The 18,100-nt window shown below is 49.8% G+C and overlaps 3 protein-coding genes across 4 annotated transcripts in view; all 3 read right to left on the bottom strand.

Moving 5' to 3' along the window:
- The window catches only part of LOC108251024 (carbohydrate sulfotransferase 8), an 11,783-nt gene extending 8,108 nt beyond the window's left edge, over positions 1–3,675 (bottom strand). The window contains exon 1 of the mRNA XM_017441173.3: positions 3,449–3,675. The gene's annotated coding sequence lies outside the window, so the exon portion shown is untranslated. The remainder of the gene's footprint in view (positions 1–3,448) is intronic.
- Positions 3,676–7,105: 3,430 nt separating this feature from the next.
- LOC108251028 (protein FAM3C) lies at positions 7,106–13,935 on the bottom strand. The gene is made up of 10 exons (XM_017441180.3): positions 13,260–13,935; positions 11,822–11,860; positions 10,514–10,597; positions 10,269–10,328; positions 8,825–8,933; positions 8,677–8,735; positions 8,172–8,222; positions 7,990–8,074; positions 7,786–7,912; positions 7,106–7,497 (listed from the first exon to the last, which is right to left on the bottom strand). The coding sequence occupies exons 1-10, from the start codon at positions 13,276–13,278 to the stop codon at positions 7,408–7,410; spliced, it is 723 nt and encodes a 240-aa protein (XP_017296669.1). The 5' UTR covers positions 13,279–13,935; the 3' UTR covers positions 7,106–7,407.
- A 140-nt stretch (positions 13,936–14,075) lies between these two features.
- The window catches only part of LOC108251027, a 9,010-nt gene continuing 4,985 nt past the window's right edge, over positions 14,076–18,100 (bottom strand). For both annotated transcript variants that reach the window (XM_017441178.3, XM_037978298.1), the window contains 10 exons: positions 17,386–17,722; positions 17,181–17,274; positions 17,014–17,101; positions 16,616–16,922; positions 16,172–16,265; positions 16,014–16,101; positions 15,481–15,802; positions 15,291–15,384; positions 15,106–15,193; positions 14,076–15,026 (listed from right to left, as the gene is read on the bottom strand). In XM_017441178.3, coding sequence (XP_017296667.1) covers positions 14,484–15,026; positions 15,106–15,193; positions 15,291–15,384; positions 15,481–15,802; positions 16,014–16,101; positions 16,172–16,265; positions 16,616–16,922; positions 17,014–17,101; positions 17,181–17,274; positions 17,386–17,722 — 2,055 coding nt within the window. In that variant the 3' untranslated portion in view covers positions 14,076–14,483. The remainder of the gene's footprint in view (positions 15,027–15,105; positions 15,194–15,290; positions 15,385–15,480; positions 15,803–16,013; positions 16,102–16,171; positions 16,266–16,615; positions 16,923–17,013; positions 17,102–17,180; positions 17,275–17,385; positions 17,723–18,100) is intronic.

The following is an 18,100-nucleotide window of genomic DNA, read 5'->3' as shown; positions in this document are numbered from 1 at the left end:
AGGAGGCAGGAGGCAGGAGGCAGGAGGCAGGAGGCAGGAGGCAGGAACCCTAACCGTGACAAAAACTGTGATTTTCAGAATGTGCCTCTGAGGTCCCAAACAGAACCCTTAAATCTGATTTATTTAAATGAATGTTGTCAGAATTAAAGTTCTGTTATTTTATCTAAACACTGTTCTTATATTTGGACAAATGTTCTGGACGGCCGGGCCGCAGATCCTCCCTGCTGGAACCCGAGCCTGAGGTCAGACCTCGTTCTGCCAGGAGCTCCATCAGCTGGACCGGAGCCCAGAGAGGAGATATTTATAGAACCGAGTGGTTCTGTTCTGCAGGCGGAGATCCACTTTCATCCCACAGAAACAGGAGGAGCGGAGGATCTGCACCGATGTGATCTGTCCGGTTCCTTCTTCACAGAACCGCAGGCTGGAGGACTTTAATGCTGAGAAGGAAAGGTTCTGCTGACGTTCTGTTTCCAAACGGATCTTTTCTCCTAAACGATGAAGAGCTGAATCTTTAACGTTTCAGGAAACATAAATAAAGACCCGAGCTTCACGGGTTCTGCTGGGTTTGGATCAGGAACCCCAAGCATGGACCCGCCCTCAGAACCGGGCCTCCTGGGGCGCGGGCATGAAGAGCTGACAGGAAGTGATGTCCTCCTGACAGGAAGTGGCCTTCTTCTTCATGGATTATTGATGCAGAACCCGGCCGGTGTCGGGTTTCCTTCCTGATCGGATCAGAAACTGGATCTTCTCAGTGAGGAGCGGCTCTGTGCCGAAACAATCCAACTCAGGTTCTGGTTCTGAGGTTCTGAACCAGAACCGTTTATGATCCGATCAGACGCTGCCTGAGCAACGTTACACCAAGGTTCTGTTAACTTAGCAGCTCCTGATCCAGAACCAGAAACACCTGATCCAGAACCAGCAGCTCCTGATCCGGTCCTCAGTTCTTCCTCTCCAGGCAGCCAGACGTTCTCCTGGAAAGTGGTCTTGATCAAGAGTTCTCCAGACGGTTCTGTTGGTTCTGGGTCATGGTTCCCTTGGTTCTGGGTCATGGTTCTGTTGGTTCTGGATCTTGGTTATGGGTCATGGTTCTGAGTTATGGTTCTGTTGGTTCTGGGTCATAGTTCTGTTGGTTCTGGGTCATGGTTCTGGGTCATGGTTCTGGGTCATGGTCCTGTTGGTTCTGGGTCATGGTCCTGTTGGTTCTGGGTCATGGTTCTGAGTCATGGTCCTGTTGGTTCTGGGTCATGGTTCCATTAGTTCTGGGTCATGGTTCCATTGGTTCTGGGTCATGGTTCCGTTGGTTCTGGGTCATGGTTCCATTAGTTCTGGGTCATGGTTCTGTTGGTTCTGGATCTTGGTTCTGGGTCATGGTTCTGAGTCATGGTTCTGAGTCATGGTCCTGTTGGTTCTGGGTCATGGTTCTGTTGGTTCTGGGTAATGGTTCTGGGTCATGGTTCCGTTGGTTCTGAGTCATGGTTCCATTAGTTCTGGGTCATGGTTCCATTAGTTCTGGGTCATGGTTCTGTTGGTTCTGGGTCATGGTTCCATTAGTTCTGGGTCATGGTTCTGTTGGTTCTGGATCTTGGTTCTGGGTCATGGTTCTGAGTCATGGTTCTGAGTCATGGTCCTGTTGGTTCTGGGTCATGGTTCTGTTGGTTCTGGGTAATGGTTCTGGGTCATGGTTCCGTTGGTTCTGAGTCATGGTTCCATTAGTTCTGGGTCATGGTTCCATTAGTTCTGGGTCATGGTTCTGTTGGTTCTGGGTCATGGTTCCATTAGTTCTGGGTCATGGTTCTGTTGGTTCTGGATCTTGGTTCTGGGTCATGGTTCTGAGTCATGGTTCTGAGTCATGGTCCTGTTGGTTCTGGGTCATGGTTCTGTTGGTTCTGGGTAATGGTTCTGGGTCATGGTTCCGTTGGTTCTGAGTCATGGTTCCATTAGTTCTGGGTCATGGTTCCATTAGTTCTGGGTCATGGTTCTGTTGGTTCTGGGTCATGGTTCCATTAGTTCTGGGTCATGGTTCTGTTGGTTCTGGATCTTGGTTCTGGGTCATGGTTCTGAGTCATGGTTCTGAGTCATGGTCCTGTTGGTTCTGGGTCATGGTTCTGTTGGTTCTGGGTAATGGTTCTGGGTCATGGTTCCGTTGGTTCTGAGTCATGGTTCCATTAGTTCTGGGTCATGGTTCCATTAGTTCTGGGTCATGGTTCTGTTGGTTCTGGGTCATGGTTCCATTAGTTCTGGGTCATGGTTCTGTTGGTTCTGGATCTTGGTTCTGGGTCATGGTTCTGAGTCATGGTTCTGAGTCATGGTCCTGTTGGTTCTGGGTCATGGTTCTGTTGGTTCTGGGTAATGGTTCTGGGTCATGGTTCCGTTGGTTCTGAGTCATGGTTCCATTAGTTCTGGGTCATGGTTCCATTAGTTCTGGGTCATGGTTCTGTTGGTTCTGGGTCATGGTTCCATTAGTTCTGGGTCATGGTTCTGTTGGTTCTGGATCTTGGTTCTGGGTCATGGTTCTGAGTCATGGTTCTGAGTCATGGTCCTGTTGGTTCTGGGTCATGGTTCTGTTGGTTCTGGGTAATGGTTCTGGGTCATGGTTCCGTTGGTTCTGAGTCATGGTTCCATTAGTTCTGGGTCATGGTTCCATTAGTTCTGGGTCATGGTTCTGTTGGTTCTGGGTCATGGTTCCATTAGTTCTGGGTCATGGTTCTGTTGGTTCTGGATCTTGGTTCTGGGTCATGGTTCTGAGTCATGGTTCTGAGTCATGGTCCTGTTGGTTCTGGGTCATGGTTCTGTTGGTTCTGGGTAATGGTTCTGGGTCATGGTTCCGTTGGTTCTGAGTCATGGTTCCATTAGTTCTGGGTCATGGTTCCATTAGTTCTGGGTCATGGTTCTGTTGGTTCTGGGTCATGGTTCCATTAGTTCTGGGTCATGGTTCTGTTGGTTCTGGATCTTGGTTCTGGGTCATGGTTCTGAGTCATGGTTCTGAGTCATGGTCCTGTTGGTTCTGGGTCATGGTTCTGTTGGTTCTGGGTAATGGTTCTGGGTCATGGTTCCGTTGGTTCTGAGTCATGGTTCCATTAGTTCTGGGTCATGGTTCCATTAGTTCTGGGTCATGGTTCTGTTGGTTCTGGGTCATGGTTCCATTAGTTCTGGGTCATGGTTCTGTTGGTTCTGTTAGCCTCAGCGACATATTTGATGTTTCCAGATTCCTTGAAGTTTTCTTTAGTTTGGATCAGAACTTTGTTTCTTTATGAGGGAAACTGGAGAACTGATTACGTCACAGCTGCCGAACCGGGTCAGAACCAACCTAAAGCCACCGTCAGACACACAGGTGTTACCTGTCCAGGTGAGCTCATTTAAAGAACTGCGCTAAAGAACCTCCTCCCTCTGAAAAACCAACAGAGTTCTGGTCCAGAACCGGAACCACCGGGCCGGAGCTGTAACTCACCAGAGTTCGGTTCGGCATGGATGGACGCTTCTGTCGGAGTCCGCTTCCCCGGAGAACAAAACCCACTTTAACGAACCGGAACCGGACGAACCCGGGAGCGGGAAGGTTCCGGTCCGCGGCCGGTTCGGTGGAACATCAGGCTGTTGTGATGGAGGCGGAGAGGCGGGAACACGCCCCAAAGTTACGGAACGAGACCGAACCGAGTTCACGGAGGAGGAGAGTGAAGTTCCGGAAGAGAAGAAGAGACAGACCGGATGTTTACAAACCTGACCTTCACAATAAAAGTCTGAAGCTATTCACCGCAGCCAAAAGTTATTTTTAAAGTCTTCACTAATCAGAATATTTGTTGTTTTACTTTGTATTAGTTTTTTTTCATTACTGTGATTTTATTATTCAGTTCCAAATAAAATAAAATAAAAAGTTTGTTTATATTTGTTCACTTCACAGCAGATCTCCACCACAGATGGTCCAGAACCTTTCTGCTGCTCCGTCAACCTAAAAGGACCCATGGTGTCCCTCCACTCCTCGTTCCAGAACCGAGTCCAAGTCCCTAACGCTGCCTACGGACCGCTGGGTTCCTCTCAGGAACCCGTTCTGGTTTTTTTTCATTAAGACTAGAGTTAATTTAACAGAAACCCCCAAACAGTGATGTTACAGTTAACTGATGTATCAAATTCTTGTTTGCTAACATCTGGAGAACATCTGGAGCAAACATGAGAAAACAACAAAAATATAAAACAGGAAGAAACGAACAAACACAAAAACATCAACAGATAAGTCAAGAAAAACGCACCGCGTGAAGAACAAACACAGAGAAAATTAAAGAATATTTCTGAAATTCATCCTGAAACAAACATTTGACCATTATATTAACAAGAACTGTTGAGACAAAACCCCAACAGAACAGTTTTAATGTTTAAATGAGAAATCTAAATAAATAAAACATCGAAAACTGTTCAGACTTTTATTTTCAGGCGGAAACCGGAAACACCTGCTCTTATTGTGGTAACTTGAAAGCAGCGTAAGTATACAGCGGTGTGTGTGTGTGTGTGGTGTGTGTGTGTGTGTGTGTGTGTGTGTGTGTGTGTGTGTGTGTGTGTGTGTGTGTGTGTGTGTGTGTGTGTCTCCCTCTCTCCCTCCCTCCTCCTCGGGGAGCCCCGGGCCTCAGGCAGCCGGGGAGGAGCTCCCTCAGCCCGGCGCGTGGAGGCTTCAGGTCCGCCGAGAGGAACCAGCAGCAACAAGAGCTGAAGAACAAAAACAACAGAAACATTAATGATTATCTGAGTACAAGAGCTCACCTGGGAGAGTCACGTGACAACAGCTGGAAACAGCAGTGTGTGTGTGCTGAATTTGATTAAACGTGTTTTCCTCCCTGATGAACAGATTATTGATCAGTGATCAGCTGATCGACCTGACTGACGTCATTATCGATCCTCTGCTTCGGTTTTGATTCCTGCTGTTTTTAAAACACGCAGAAAGGAACTTTATTCTGTCTGTAACCATGGAGGCTTTTAGAACTCTGGGTGTTTTTATTTGTTTTGTTTCTAATTCGAACAGCTGATTCATGGAGAAGGTAAAACCCTGGAGCTTTGATTTGATTTATGTCTGAAACTGTCCGCAGCAGCGCCTCCTGGTGGCGGATTCTAAAACCTCTGAAGTCTGTTTGCTCAGTTAGTTTCAGGAGAATCAAACTCGTGTTTTTATTTCTCTCCACAGATAAGAATGTTCGATGAAACTGAGGTCAAAGGTCATGCAGGAGCTCAGGTGGGTCCAGAGTCCAGACGAGAGGATCAGTAAATCCACCAGAAAGATCTAATGAGGGACGCAGATAAAATCAGTCAGATATCAATTAAACAAATTCAATTAGAAATCTGAATGAGTTTTCTAAAAAAGGTCAACTTTAAATGTATGTTTAGATATTTAAAGTAAAATAAAATAAAAACCTAAATGTTTTAATCAGGAGGAGGACGGGTGGACAGACGGGGGACAGGACCAGTCTGCGGACACTTGTCCTCTGATTCACGGACTCATGGCTGAACGATACGCAGAAATCTACACCTCGGTGCTGAACCGGGCCGCCCTCATCGCTCTGAAGTCCTGCAAGATCTCCGTGAGACGATGAAGAAATACACAGCAAACTAAACCCCAGGAGAAGTTCCAGGGTTCTGGTTCTGGTTCTGGTTCTGGTCCTCACAGCCTGCTGCTGTTTCTCCTGCAGGATTACGTCTGTCAGGTTCAGGAGCTGAAGCAGCAGCTGTGGATGAAGCTGGGCCGGCCGCGGCTGCAGGAGACGCTGATGGAGGACGGACGGGTGGACATCTCTGAGGTCCTGGACCTGACCTGAGGTCTCCGAGGTCTTGGACCCGACCTGAGGTCTCAGAGGTCCTGGACCCGACCTGAGGTCTCAGAGGTCCTGGACCCGACCTGAGGTCAAACCTCACATCTGTCCTGATGTTTTATCAGGAGGAACCTCAGGATTAAAGACTTGATTGAACCAATTAAAGTTCTGTTTTCTGAAGCTGCTGAACTCCATCAGAACCGGGTTCAAACAGGTGACCTGCTGGTCTCAGATCAGTCAGACATGACTGGACTCAGGGAGGAGGAGGAGGAGCTGATGAAGAGCAGGATGTCCTCATCTCTGAAACCTGTCAAAGACAGCAGAGACTGAGGTGTTTTCTTCTTCTTCTTCCAAGTTCCAAGCTTCAGACTGCAGGAGGCGCTGTTTCACAGGCAGATCGATCTCCCTGCACTTCTATGTGTGAACAGTTTGATGACACCGAGTGTCAGACTGCACATCTGGACACCTCATGGATCAGGGGTGATCCCTATTGATTTCAAGGTCACAGACTCGTTGTGAGAGCCTCGTCTTTGTTCCTTAAAACATCAAACCCTTTGATCCCGGCGCTGCTCCACTAACTGGTGTAAAATGTACCGTTGGAGGGGCTCTTATTGGGTTCTCTGTTGGGGACTGGACAGGACTGCAGGCGGGCCACTCCAGAACTGATCCAGAACCAGTCCAGAACACCTCTGGACCCGTTCTGGACCTCTAGACCTCCTTTGGACGTCTCTGGACCTCCTCTGGATCTCCTCTGGACATCTCAGGACATCCTCTGGACCTCCTCTGGTCATCTCTGGATCTCCTCTGGACATCTCAGGACATCCTCTGGACCTCCTCTGGTCATCTCTGGATCTCCTCTGGACGTCTCTGGACCTCCTCTGGACCTCCTCTGGACCTCTGGACCTCCTCTGGACCTGTTCTGCACCTCCTCTGGACCTCTGGACCTCCTCTGGATGTCTCTGGACCTCCTCTGGACCTCTTTTGGATGTCTGAAGGGAAATTAGTTCCTGTATATTTCTCTTTACTCGCGGTGTTTCCTGGTTGAATCTGTTTGCTGTGAAACAACGAAGCTGCAGGATGTGAGGCGTCACATCAAATGTTTGATCGGTCAACACGGAGCGTCTTCCAACACGGAGCGTCTTCCAACAGAACGGAGAACAAACGATCTAACTGCAGCTGAGAGCAAAGAGCAGCATCCTGGTTACCGTGGAAACACCGGAGCAGAAATGAGCCGTGAAAGTTTTACAAACATGAAGTCAGAAGAATTTAGATGTTTTTAAAGATAAAAGGTTTAAAAAACAAAGACTGAGAAGTTCGACTTGGTTTAAAATCATCTTTTACATTTTATTACACAAATATTCCATCCAATCCAACAAACAACGTTTTAAAGTGAAAACATGAAAGCAGGTTTTAAATGAATCATGGAGAGCTGAGGGTTCTAATGACGAGCTGAGAAGCTTTTCTTCTTCTGTGGTGGAGCTCAGAGACGACGGTCCAAACGCTGAGGGTTTATAAGAAACCATCAGCGTGTCGGGTCAGAAGGTTCTCCTGAGCCGAGCGGAAACCCGAGGTTTCACTGCAGGTTCCTCAGACAAAGTTCTCTACAGAACCGAGCAGGAAGTCACTCCATGTATTTTGGGATGCAGCCGTCCAGCTGGACCAGCTCGGGCCAGTCCTTGTATTTATTCTTCGCCTGATCGTTCTTCATGTGCTGAAAGAAAGTTCCACAGAGAACAGACCTCAGACAGAACGTTCTGCGTGTTGGGACCCAACATGACCAGATGAGACCTGTCAGAACTCAGAGGTTCTGCTAAAACATCAGAATATTTAACGGTAAATAAAACCGGAACCAAACTGAGGATTAAACCTGAAATATTTAATATCCAGAGGAACATTTGAGAAGAACGTGTGGGTTTGGTTCTGACTTTACAGAACTTTTAACTGTCTGTCGCATGAAGACAGCCGGAGCTTTGAACCCGATGAGGACCAGTACCGGTACCTTCTCGAAGCCGCTCTTCACCGACGTTCCCTTCCCTCCGACGAACACCCAGCTGTCCCTGTAGCCCAGAGTCTGGATCGCAGAACTTCCCAGGTCCGAGATCAGCTTCCGGGCCTCGTCCGTTAACCTGAGCCGACACACAGGACCCGTTAGTTCTGCTCCCAGAACCAAGCCAGGCGGGCTCAGACAGAACCGGAGTCTTACTTTGTTGATGGCTCATCGTAGGACGCCATCAGAACCACAGAACCCGTCTCGATGTTCTTCAGGAACTCGACGAAAGCTTCGATTTCTGCAACAAAAAGACGTCCCTCAGACCTTCTGATCAAACAAGAACTCAGAACCAGAACCAGAACCAGAACCAGAACCAGAACCAGATGTTGACTTACTGCCGTCGTACATGTTGAAGTGTTCTATCCTCAGAACCTCTCCGGTTCTACCTGCAGGGCAGAACCAAGACCAGTGAATCTCAGAATTCCTCAGACTTTTATTTTTTAAATAAAAGAAATTAATTTTAACACATCTGCCGATTCGTTCCTTTCTGTTTGGACCCGAGTTCCGTTTGGACCTCAGATCTGTCTGATGGGTTCCTATCTGAGGTGTTCCTAAAGGACGGATCAGAACGGGTATTTGATGTGAACTACTCTGAGCTCAGGTTCTGCTGAAGCACCAGATTTACGTTCTCATGGTGGCTCAAATCTGTAGAACCAATCTGAGACGGAGAACCACCTGAGGAACCGCCTGAGGAACCGCCTGAGGAAGTTTAGGGTGGAGAACAGTGCTGTGAGGACCGGAAACAACAGAACCTCAGGAAACCGGGTCAGCCACTGAGACCCACAGCTGTTTGTTCCAGTCGGGTTCTGCTCCATCTCCCCTTGGCCTCCTAGAACTCACCGTTCAGTTTCACAACGTTGATCCCAATCCCAACGTTGTTCAGGACGGTTCCGACCATTCTGAGGAAAACACGAGTGAAGCTGAGAACCGAACTTTATTAAAAACAACAAACAGTAAACAACAAAGAAGACATGAAAGGTTCTCCTACAGTTTGTTGTTGATGCAGATCTTTGCAGGAACCACGTTAGCAGCTCCGCTCTGCAGGAAGAAGCTGAACTGCTCGTTTGGACAACTTTTCTTTTCGAGACAAGATCCATCTGTGGACACAAACACCGTCAGTCCTCCAACAGGTCCCATCAGGTCCAACAGGTCCCATCAGGTCCAACAAGTCCCATCAGGTCCAACAGGTCCTTCAGGACCATCAGGACTATCAGGACCATCAGTCCTCCAACAGGTCCATCAGGTCCAACAGGTTCATCAGGACCATCAGTCCATCAGGCCCATCAGGAGCATCAGGACTCATTAGGTCCATCAGGTCCATCAGAACCATCAGTCCTCCATCAGGACCATCAGGACCCATCAGGACCCATCAGGACCCATCAGGACCATCAGTACTCCATCAGGACCCATCAGGACCCATCAGGACCATCAGGTCCAACAGGTCCATCAGTCCTCCAACAGGTCCAACAGGACCATTAGGACCATCAGGACCATCAGGTCCATCAGGTCCATCAGAACCATCAGTCCTCCATCAGGACCATCAGGACCCATCAGGTCCATCAGGTCCATCAGGTCCATCAGGACCATCAGTCCTCCAACAGGTCCATCAGGTCCAACAGGTCCATCAGTCCATCAGGCCCATCAGGAGCATCAGGACTCATTAGGTCCATCAGGTCCATCAGAACCATCAGTCCTCCATCAGGACCATCAGGACCCATCAGGACCCATCAGGACCCATCAGGTCCATCAGTCCTCCAACAGGTCCAACAGAACCATTAGGACCATCAGGTCCATCAGGTCCATCAGGTCCATCAGAACCATCAGTCCTCCATCAGGACCATCAGGACCCATCAGGTCCATCAGGTCCATCAGGTCCATCAGGTCCATCAGGACCATCAGAACCCATCGGGTCCATCAGGTCCATCAGGACCCATCAGGACCATCAGGACCCATCAGGTCCATCAGGGCCATCAGGACCCATCAGGACCCATCAGGACCCATCAGGACCCATCAGGTCCATCAGGTCCATCAGGTCCATCAGGACCATCAGGACCATCAGGACCCATCAGGACCATTAGGACCCATCAGGACCATCAGTCCTCCAACAGGTCCATCAGGTCCATCAGGTCCAACAGGTCCATCAGTCCATCAGGCCCATCAGGAGCATCAGGACTCATTAGGTCCATCAGGTCCATCAGAACCATCAGTCCTCCATCAGGACCATCAGGACCCATCAGGACCCATCAGGACCCATCAGGTCCATCAGTCCTCCAACAGGTCCAACAGAACCATTAGGACCATCAGGTCCATCAGGTCCATCAGGTCCATCAGAACCATCAGTCCTCCATCAGGACCATCAGGACCCATCAGGTCCATCAGGTCCATCAGGTCCATCAGGTCCAGTCTGTCCATCAGGTGTATTCGTGACTCACCTGGCTTCTTGGCGGTAATCTTGGAGTTCTGACTGGAGATGATGGAGGTTTTAGCCAGAGCTGAAGGACAGAAGAGGACAAGGAATGAGGAAAGAACCTGTTTCCATTAAACCGTCCAACAGATCTGAGGCAGAAGATCTCAGTCCAGAGGGAGGACAGGGGACAGGCAGAGATTCATGAATTCAGCTGGTTTTATTTCTTAAGATCACCACATCATCTGTCCATCATCTCCAGCTGCTCAGTACCTTTGATCGGCTCGCTGTAGAACCTCAGGACGAGGTAGACAGCAAGAACCACCGAGAGCACCAGAACCACAGCTTTAAAAACCCCTGAAGGGACAAAATAAATCAGTTTCAGCAGCAGTTCTGAAAACAATGATTTGTAAATCTCTAAAACTCCAATACTTTATTCCCAGTGGAACAGTAAACATATCAAATTATCCAAATTAAGCTCAGTTTGATTCTGAGGTCAGCAGCACATCTGTTAGAGGAACAAAGAGAAACATCTGGAGGAACATTCAGATTATCAGCAGGTCAAGAAGTTCCATCAGCCAGAGAAGAAGACAGATGTGACCAGAGCTCATTTCAAACGGACTGAGGCAAAGAGGAGAACTGTTCTGAGGTCAGACGGCCTGCCTCTCTGATGGTATGGGGGTGCATTAGTGACAGAACCAAAGATTCTTTGTGTAAAGAGGAACTGAAACCTTCTGTAAATCAAATAAAGTCATTTATTTGTGTTTTATCTCATATGGAGATAATAATAAAAACTATTCAGCATTTCAGACTCCAGTGAGGCTGTGGGAAGTACGGGTGCAGAGGGTGCTGCAGCACTCCTTAATGGATGCCAAAAGACATGCATGTCCAAAGAATTAACAACAGATTTCACTGATGTCAGTTTCAGCTGTAAATGTTTTTTATCGTCCCGGATTAAGGCCTAGCATCGGGGGACCCCAAAACCCAGGGACCCTGCTGAGTCCAGAGGCCCCGGGGTTTAGGGGGGCCCTGGTCTGTGGCCCCCAAAGGGTTCAGATTTGGTTCCCTGATGACACATTTAAGAAAGTTCGTCCTCGTTCGGAGCAGTTCACCTGTTAATCTGATCAGATTAAAGACAGATTAAACGCTCAACTGAAGCAGAGAATCTGGAACCATCGATAAAACCAACAGGAAGTACAGACATGCAGGAACAGGAAGTACAGACATGAAGGAACAGGAAGTACAGACATGAAGGAACAGGAAGTAAAGAGGTGCAGGAACAGGAAGTACAGACATAAAGAAACCAACAGGAAGTACAGTCATGAAGGAACCAACAGGAAGTACAGACATGAAGGAACAGGAAGTACAGACATGAAGGAACAGGAAGTAAAGAGGTGCAGGAACAGGAAGTACAGACATAAAGAAACCAACAGGAAGTACAGTCATGAAGGAACCAACAGGAAGTACAGACATACAGGAACAGGAAGTACAGACATGCAGGAACAGGAAGTACAGTCATGCAGGAACAGGAAGTACAGACGTGCAGGAACAGGAAGTACGGCGCAGCGGCGGCGGACTCACAGCGGATCAGGTTGGACTGATTCCCTCGGCGAGATTTTACTGCAACACAAAGACATTCAGGTGGAACAGGGTTAGGGACGGGGACGGGGACAGGTGTAACAGATGGAACAGGTGAGACAGGATCAACAACTGTTTGTCTTCTGACAACAAACGAGACGCGCAGAGAATCCAAACATGATCCTTAAAACAAACTCAGACAAAAAGAAACTTAACCTGGATCAGAACTGAATAAACTTTCCAAAAACCAGAAAACTTTCATTCTTTATTAACGTTCTTCTAATAAAACTTCAAACTAAAACAAGTTTCTGCTCAAACTGATCATATCTTTGGCTGTGGCAGCCATCTTGAAGTCGCAGACGTTCCTGTGATCATTTCCAGAAAGCTTCATTAGAACCCGCTCGGTGGTTCAGGAGATATTTTGCTAACAGACGCCGGCGCAGCTCTGCCTCCTGATCAGAAACACGTCTGACTGCATTCCAGGCGTTCCCTAAAACCGGGAATCCTTTTTTATACCCTGCGGAGAACAAATACAAGATCCGAGCGTCCGAAGCTGTCCCCTGGCTGTCCTCACGTCCACAACTGAGGACAGAACGTTGAGCATCAGCTGTTCCTTTCCTGGACGTCAGACGGAGGACATCAGGTCTGAGGTTTGGGTTGGAGAGACAGATGGACAGGAGGACAGATAGACAGGAGGGCAGATGGACAGGTGGACAGATGGACAGGAGGACACTTCAGCTCCTCACAGGGGGAATTAGTTTCATGAGCTGAAGGTTTTCGTCTCGACAGCTGAATCTGTTTTATCTCCTCGGTGTTTTGACTCGTCTCTTGTCTCTCATGTCTCGTGTCCTTGGCGTCCTGCGTCCTTCATCGGGAGCACAGGAAGACAAACATTTCGTGTTTAAACTCTTTTACTCCTGAAGTTCGTCTGTTTCCAGGAATAAATAAAAAAATCCTCCCAGAATCTGTTTCGATTTCAGAGTTTATTAAAGACAAAGCAGCTCTTATTTCCCTTTAAACTTTTTAAATCTGAGGTTTTTTTACATGATAAAAAACATAAAAAGAAAAAATCTCAATATTTGCATTTAAAGTTTTTTAAAAATTACATATTTACAGATAAAAACAACCAGAAAATAAAAAAAATAAAAGAAATCTTCAGATTTTCTGTCATTAAAACAAGTAAACTAACCTAAAACCTGAAAACAAGAAACTAAAAACACAAAGTCTGAAACCTGAGCTCCACCTGTCCAATTAAACACCTGCCAGGTAAACACCTGCCAGGTAAACACCTGTCCAGGTAAACACCTGCCAGGTAAACACCTGTCCAGGTAAACACCTGTCCAGATAAACACCTGCCAGGTAAACACCTGTCAGGTAAACACCTGTCAGGTAAACCAGCTGCACTTCCTGCCACTCTGAGAGTAAAAAGAGGAGAACTGACCCACTCTGACGGACAGCATGTCTCTGACGTCCTGCTGCTGTTCACACTGAGCAGTGCCGAGTCAGGCCAGGACACACAGCTTCACCTGGCTCCGCCCCCTGCTGCCAGGTGACAGCCAATCAGCTAGCAGTGTGTCTGTGATGAGGCCGGAGCAGGAACTGATCATAAAAAAGTTCCACAGAGGAGTTAACAATTAACTTCTGTTTGCAACATTCGAGTTTTATTTCAGTTTGGATCTGTTCCAGACAGAACCCAGAACTCAGGGGTCAGGGGTCAGAGGTCAGCTGATTCATCTGACAGTTTGTCTCCATGTGTCTCTGTGATGGACAGGAGATCTGTCCAGGTGTCATCATTTCTTCCCGGGTTGGAAACTAAACTAAAACCAGACGAGTTAAAACCAGAAACCTTTGGTGACTCTTAAAGGTTTGGGTCTCAGACGTGTCCTCAGGTCAAAGGTCAGGGTCTTGTGGCGCTGCTGAGGCATGTCGGGGCATCTGAGGCCCGTTCAGCTGCTTCAGAACATTTCTCCGGGCCTGTTTTTCCTGTTGGAACGCCTCATGTTTCAGAGAAAACGCTGACTCAGCACGCACTCCTTTGTTGCAGCCAAACACCCGGAGGCAGAAAACAATCCTCCAGCTGCTGCTCCCACATCTGGATCTTTAACTAAACCTGCAGAGGAAACATGTCAGATAAATATAAACGATCTGTTAGTCTGAGTTCTGAACAGGAGGTCCGGACCGGTCCAGATCCTGCAGGACTGAGCCGCACAGTCATGTCCAGAACCAAACAAACAAACAAACAATTCAGTCCCCAAACTCTGGTATAAATAAATAATTTATTATTTCTTCAGATCGTTTGGATCCACATCGGTGCTGCTGGACTTCATCTCGTCCAACAGTAGAATCTGTTTGAAGACATTTTATGTCCACAGCGTCTGGTCCATGTGCCCGCTGCGCCCGGACCAGGTTACTGCTGCGCCCGGTCCAGGTTCCCGGAGGGCCTGGATCACTTCCCCTCAGGGCCCGGTCCACCTCCCCTCAGGGTCCAGTCCACCTCCCCTCAGGGCCCGGTTCACCTCCCCTCAGGGCCCGGTCCACCTCCCCTCAGGGCCCGGTCCACCTCCCCTCAGGGTCCAGTCCACCTCCCCTCAGGGCCCGGTCCAACTCCTCGCAGCTTCTGGTCCAGGTCCAGCCATCATCGGTCCCAGTTCCTGCGTGGTCCCGCCTACATGAGGCTGTTCAGGTGTCCACTGTGTCCACTGTGTCCACTGTGTCCACTGTGTCCCACAGAGTTCAGCATCAGGGCTCTCTGATCCAGAACCTCCCTCTCCCGGGCCAGCGCCGCCCTCTCCTGCTCCACCAGGGCTCGGTCCCGCTCCAGCGCCGCCCGCTCCCGGTCCAACCACAGCCGCTCCGCCTGCACCGCCGCCCTCTCTCTCTCCACGGACGCTCGGTCCCGCTCCACCACCTTCCACTCCCGCTCCAGTCCTCCCAGAGGCCCGTCGCACGGCTCCGCGCCGCGCCGGCTCTGCTCATCCGCAAACTCCTCCTGGACGAAGTCTGAGGAGGAGGAGGGCGGCAGGGCGGGGACGGGGCGGGGCCTGTGCCTGGGGGCGGGGTCAGGGTCGTCGTCCTGAGTGAGGGGGGTGAGGAAGGGGGCGCTGCTGGCCAGCCGCCCCTCCATGGCTTCGTTCATCAGGTGGAACCACGGCCAGGAGGAGGAACTGTCCACGGCGCTCTCCATCCCTGCAGGAGGATACTTCAGGTCCTGAGAAGAGCGTGGGAAACGACAGACTCGGGTCAGACAGTGAAGACCTTCCTGCTGATTCATGCTTCTCGCTGCTCACCTTGTACCTCCTCTTCAGGTTGTCCCACTTCTTGGCCATCTGGTAGGTGGAGACTTTCCCCTGCAGGCCGAGCTCCTTCAGGATGGCTCTGAGACCGGACCAGAACCAGAACCAGAACAACACGATCACAACATGATCCACAGAACAGAACCGGGGCTGAGCTCGTCGGTGAACCCGACTCTTACTTCCAGGCAGCTTTGGCGGCGTTCCTCCTCCCGGTGAACAACATCTCGTTAGCAGCTCGGAGTTTGATCATCCTCCTGGTGTCCTGATCCGACACTGATCAACACAAACAGACCGGGCTTTTTCCAGAACCGCCAACAGAACACACCCAGACCCAAACAAACACTGGCCCATGCTCAGATTCACTCTTACTCTTGTAGGAGAACTCTGACGGCGTGGAACACTCCTCGCCGCTGGCGTCGATGTACGTGACGCCGCCGTCCGCCTCACCGCTGTCTCCGCCCACCATGCTCTCCAGCTCCGACACGCTGCTCCTGTCCGCCGCCATCAGACAGTCTCTGTCGGGGGGCGGAGACGAGCCGAACACGCCATCTTCCTCGCTGGTCCAGACGGGCGTCACTTTGGGAGCCTTTCCCGCCAAGCGCCCCTCCAGAGCGTCGCTCATCAGCTGGAACCATGGCCAGGAGGCGGGGTTGGTCTGTGCCTCCATCCCCCGGGGAGGAAACTTCAGGTCCTGCAAACGGACCGGACCAGACCGGACCGCAGAGAACAGGTTTTACTCTGATATAACAGTCATGATTTAACTCAAACCTCAATGAATGATGCTGTTACAGCGCTGCCCTCTGGTGGCAGAGTTCATTAAAACAGCTTCTGGGTTTAAATAACTGAAACAAATCAAGAACATCATTTTATTCAAACTGAGTCTGACTGTTAAAGGTTTTCACCTTAAACTTGGTTTTTAAGTTGTCCCACTTCTTGGCCACCTGATCAGGTGTTAGTTTCCCCGTCAGACCCATCTCCTTCACGATCCCCCTGAAACAGAACCTCAGGTCAGAGACGGACCTCTGCAAGAGCTTACTTTCAGACGGGAGCGTGTCCTGACCTCCAGGCGGGTTTGGACGTGTTCCTCCTGCCGGTGAACAAAGACTCGTTGGCGGCTCGTAACTCAATCAGCAGCCGGGTGTCTTCTTCTGTCACTGAGGGTGAGACAGAAGACCACCTGAGTCAGAACCACCTTAAACTAATTAAAGAAAACCTCGTTAATCTCTCATCAGCTCTTCTGTGGCTGCAGGTTCAGTCAGGTCTCCTGGTTTGTCTAACTTTATTTCAAATACACTGAGATCTTTTTAATTCCTTTAAAACCTGCTGTTTGGGTCTTTTTAGCTACTTTTAGCTTTTAGCTACCGTGATGCTCCTTTTAGATGCAGTTTTGTTTATTTTATCTTTAGCATCGGTTTCTTATTTTAGCTTTTCCTGTAGGTGCCGTTTGCTGCTTTTAGTTTGTTTTCGGCTCAGTTTCAGCTTCTTCGGCGTTTTCCAGTCTTACGTTTGTAGGTGAACTCGGTGATCCGGTGCAGATCCCCCAGAGCCGACGATCCGTTCTTGTCCTCGTTATCAACCAGCAGGTCCATCTCAGACTCCGTCAGAAACTCCGTCATCCCCCCTCGGCTGCGCCGCGCTCGTTTCTTCGACGTCGACGACAGCGGCTCGCAGTCCTCGTCTTCGTCCTCCACGATGGGGGTGAGGATGGGAGCGGCGCCGGCAAACCGGCCCTCCATGGCGTCGTTCATCCTGTAGAACCAGGGCCAGGAGCTTGGATTTGTCTCCACGGCTCGAGAGGGAAACTTCAGCTCCTGGGGAACGAAGGACCAACATCATCCTCATCATGGCCTTCAGAGGTCAAGAGGTGATGAGGACAGGTGAAGGGACGGTTCAGAGACGCACCTTATACCTCCTCTTCAGGTTGTCCCACTTCTTGGCCAGCTGCTCCGTGGTCAGTTTGTCCTGCAGACCCAGCTCGTACAGGATGGCCCTGCAGGACAGAACCACAATCAGCTGATCCATCCTCTGAACCCTCTGACTGTTTAACCTCTGAAATCAGCTGACCTCACCTCCACGCCGGCTTGGCGGAGTGCTTCCTGCCGGTGAAAAGTGCTTCGTTCGCAGCTCGTAGTTTGATCATCCTCTCCGTTTCTGCTTCGGTCACTGTTAGCGAGAACAAAAAGGGTTTTATTCTGAAAGGAAGATTTCAGATTAAGAGTTCTGGAGCTCGTTAAAACACCAACATGAACCGAGTGTTCTGCTCTTTCTGCCTACTTTTGTACGAGCACTCCGTCATCCTCCTCCAGCCCATTGGGACCCCGGCGGTGGGCGGGGCCTCCGGGTGAACCGTCCCGTCGCCTTCGACTGTTTCCGCCGCCACTGTGTCGTCCATCTCCGTCTTGATGAGGAACTCCAGGATGTCCGTGTTCTCCTGGTTCTGAGCAGGCTGGCTGCTGGTGTGGTGGGCGGCGCTACCGGCGCTCTCCGGACTCAGAACCAGGTTGCTGTTGTAGAGGCGGCCCTGCATGGCGTCATCCATGATGTGGAACCAGGGCCATGACTCCACAGCGGCACCAATGTGCTCCTGGCCCTGATAGGGCTGCTTTAGGTCCTGGAAGAGGAGCACAGAGAGCTGGAGGCTGAGGCAGCTGTGGAACATCTGTCTGACTAACAACCTGACAACCAACCAGCAGCTGGCTGGAGGCTCCGCCCACCGGCGCCGACTGAGCAGCTTTAATTAAGAAGATGATATCCAGAATCAAGGACTTCCTGTTTCCTCAGAGCGTCGTATAAATCAGAGGTTTCCAAAAAAAAAACAACTTTCTGCCCCAAATATCTTTAAACGGAACAAACGTGGGTTTAACAACACACACACACACACACACACACACACACTTATGACTGTTGTTGTTTGTTGTTAGCAGGTCGACAGGTTAGCAGGCTGACAGGTCAGCAGGTCGACAGGTTAGCAGGCTGACAGGTCAGCAGG

This window comes from Kryptolebias marmoratus, linkage group LG11 (genome assembly GCF_001649575.2).
Source record: "Kryptolebias marmoratus isolate JLee-2015 linkage group LG11, ASM164957v2, whole genome shotgun sequence".
In the NCBI taxonomy this organism is placed as follows: domain Eukaryota; kingdom Metazoa; phylum Chordata; class Actinopteri; order Cyprinodontiformes; family Rivulidae; genus Kryptolebias; species Kryptolebias marmoratus.
Note: the sequence above shows the minus strand (reverse complement) of the source record. Positions and strands in the feature narration are given on the sequence as shown.

What these genes read in the sequence shown, in the direction of transcription:
- LOC108251028 (XM_017441180.3), bottom strand. An exon ending in CAACGTTGTGAAACTGAACG is followed by an intron (nt 8,223 to 8,676) that starts GTGAGTTCTAGG and finishes TCTGCCCTGCAG; the next exon opens with GTAGAACCGGAGAGGTTCTG. An exon ending in CTTCAACATGTACGACGGCA is followed by an intron (nt 8,075 to 8,171) that starts GTAAGTCAACAT and finishes TTTTTGTTGCAG; the next exon opens with AAATCGAAGCTTTCGTCGAG.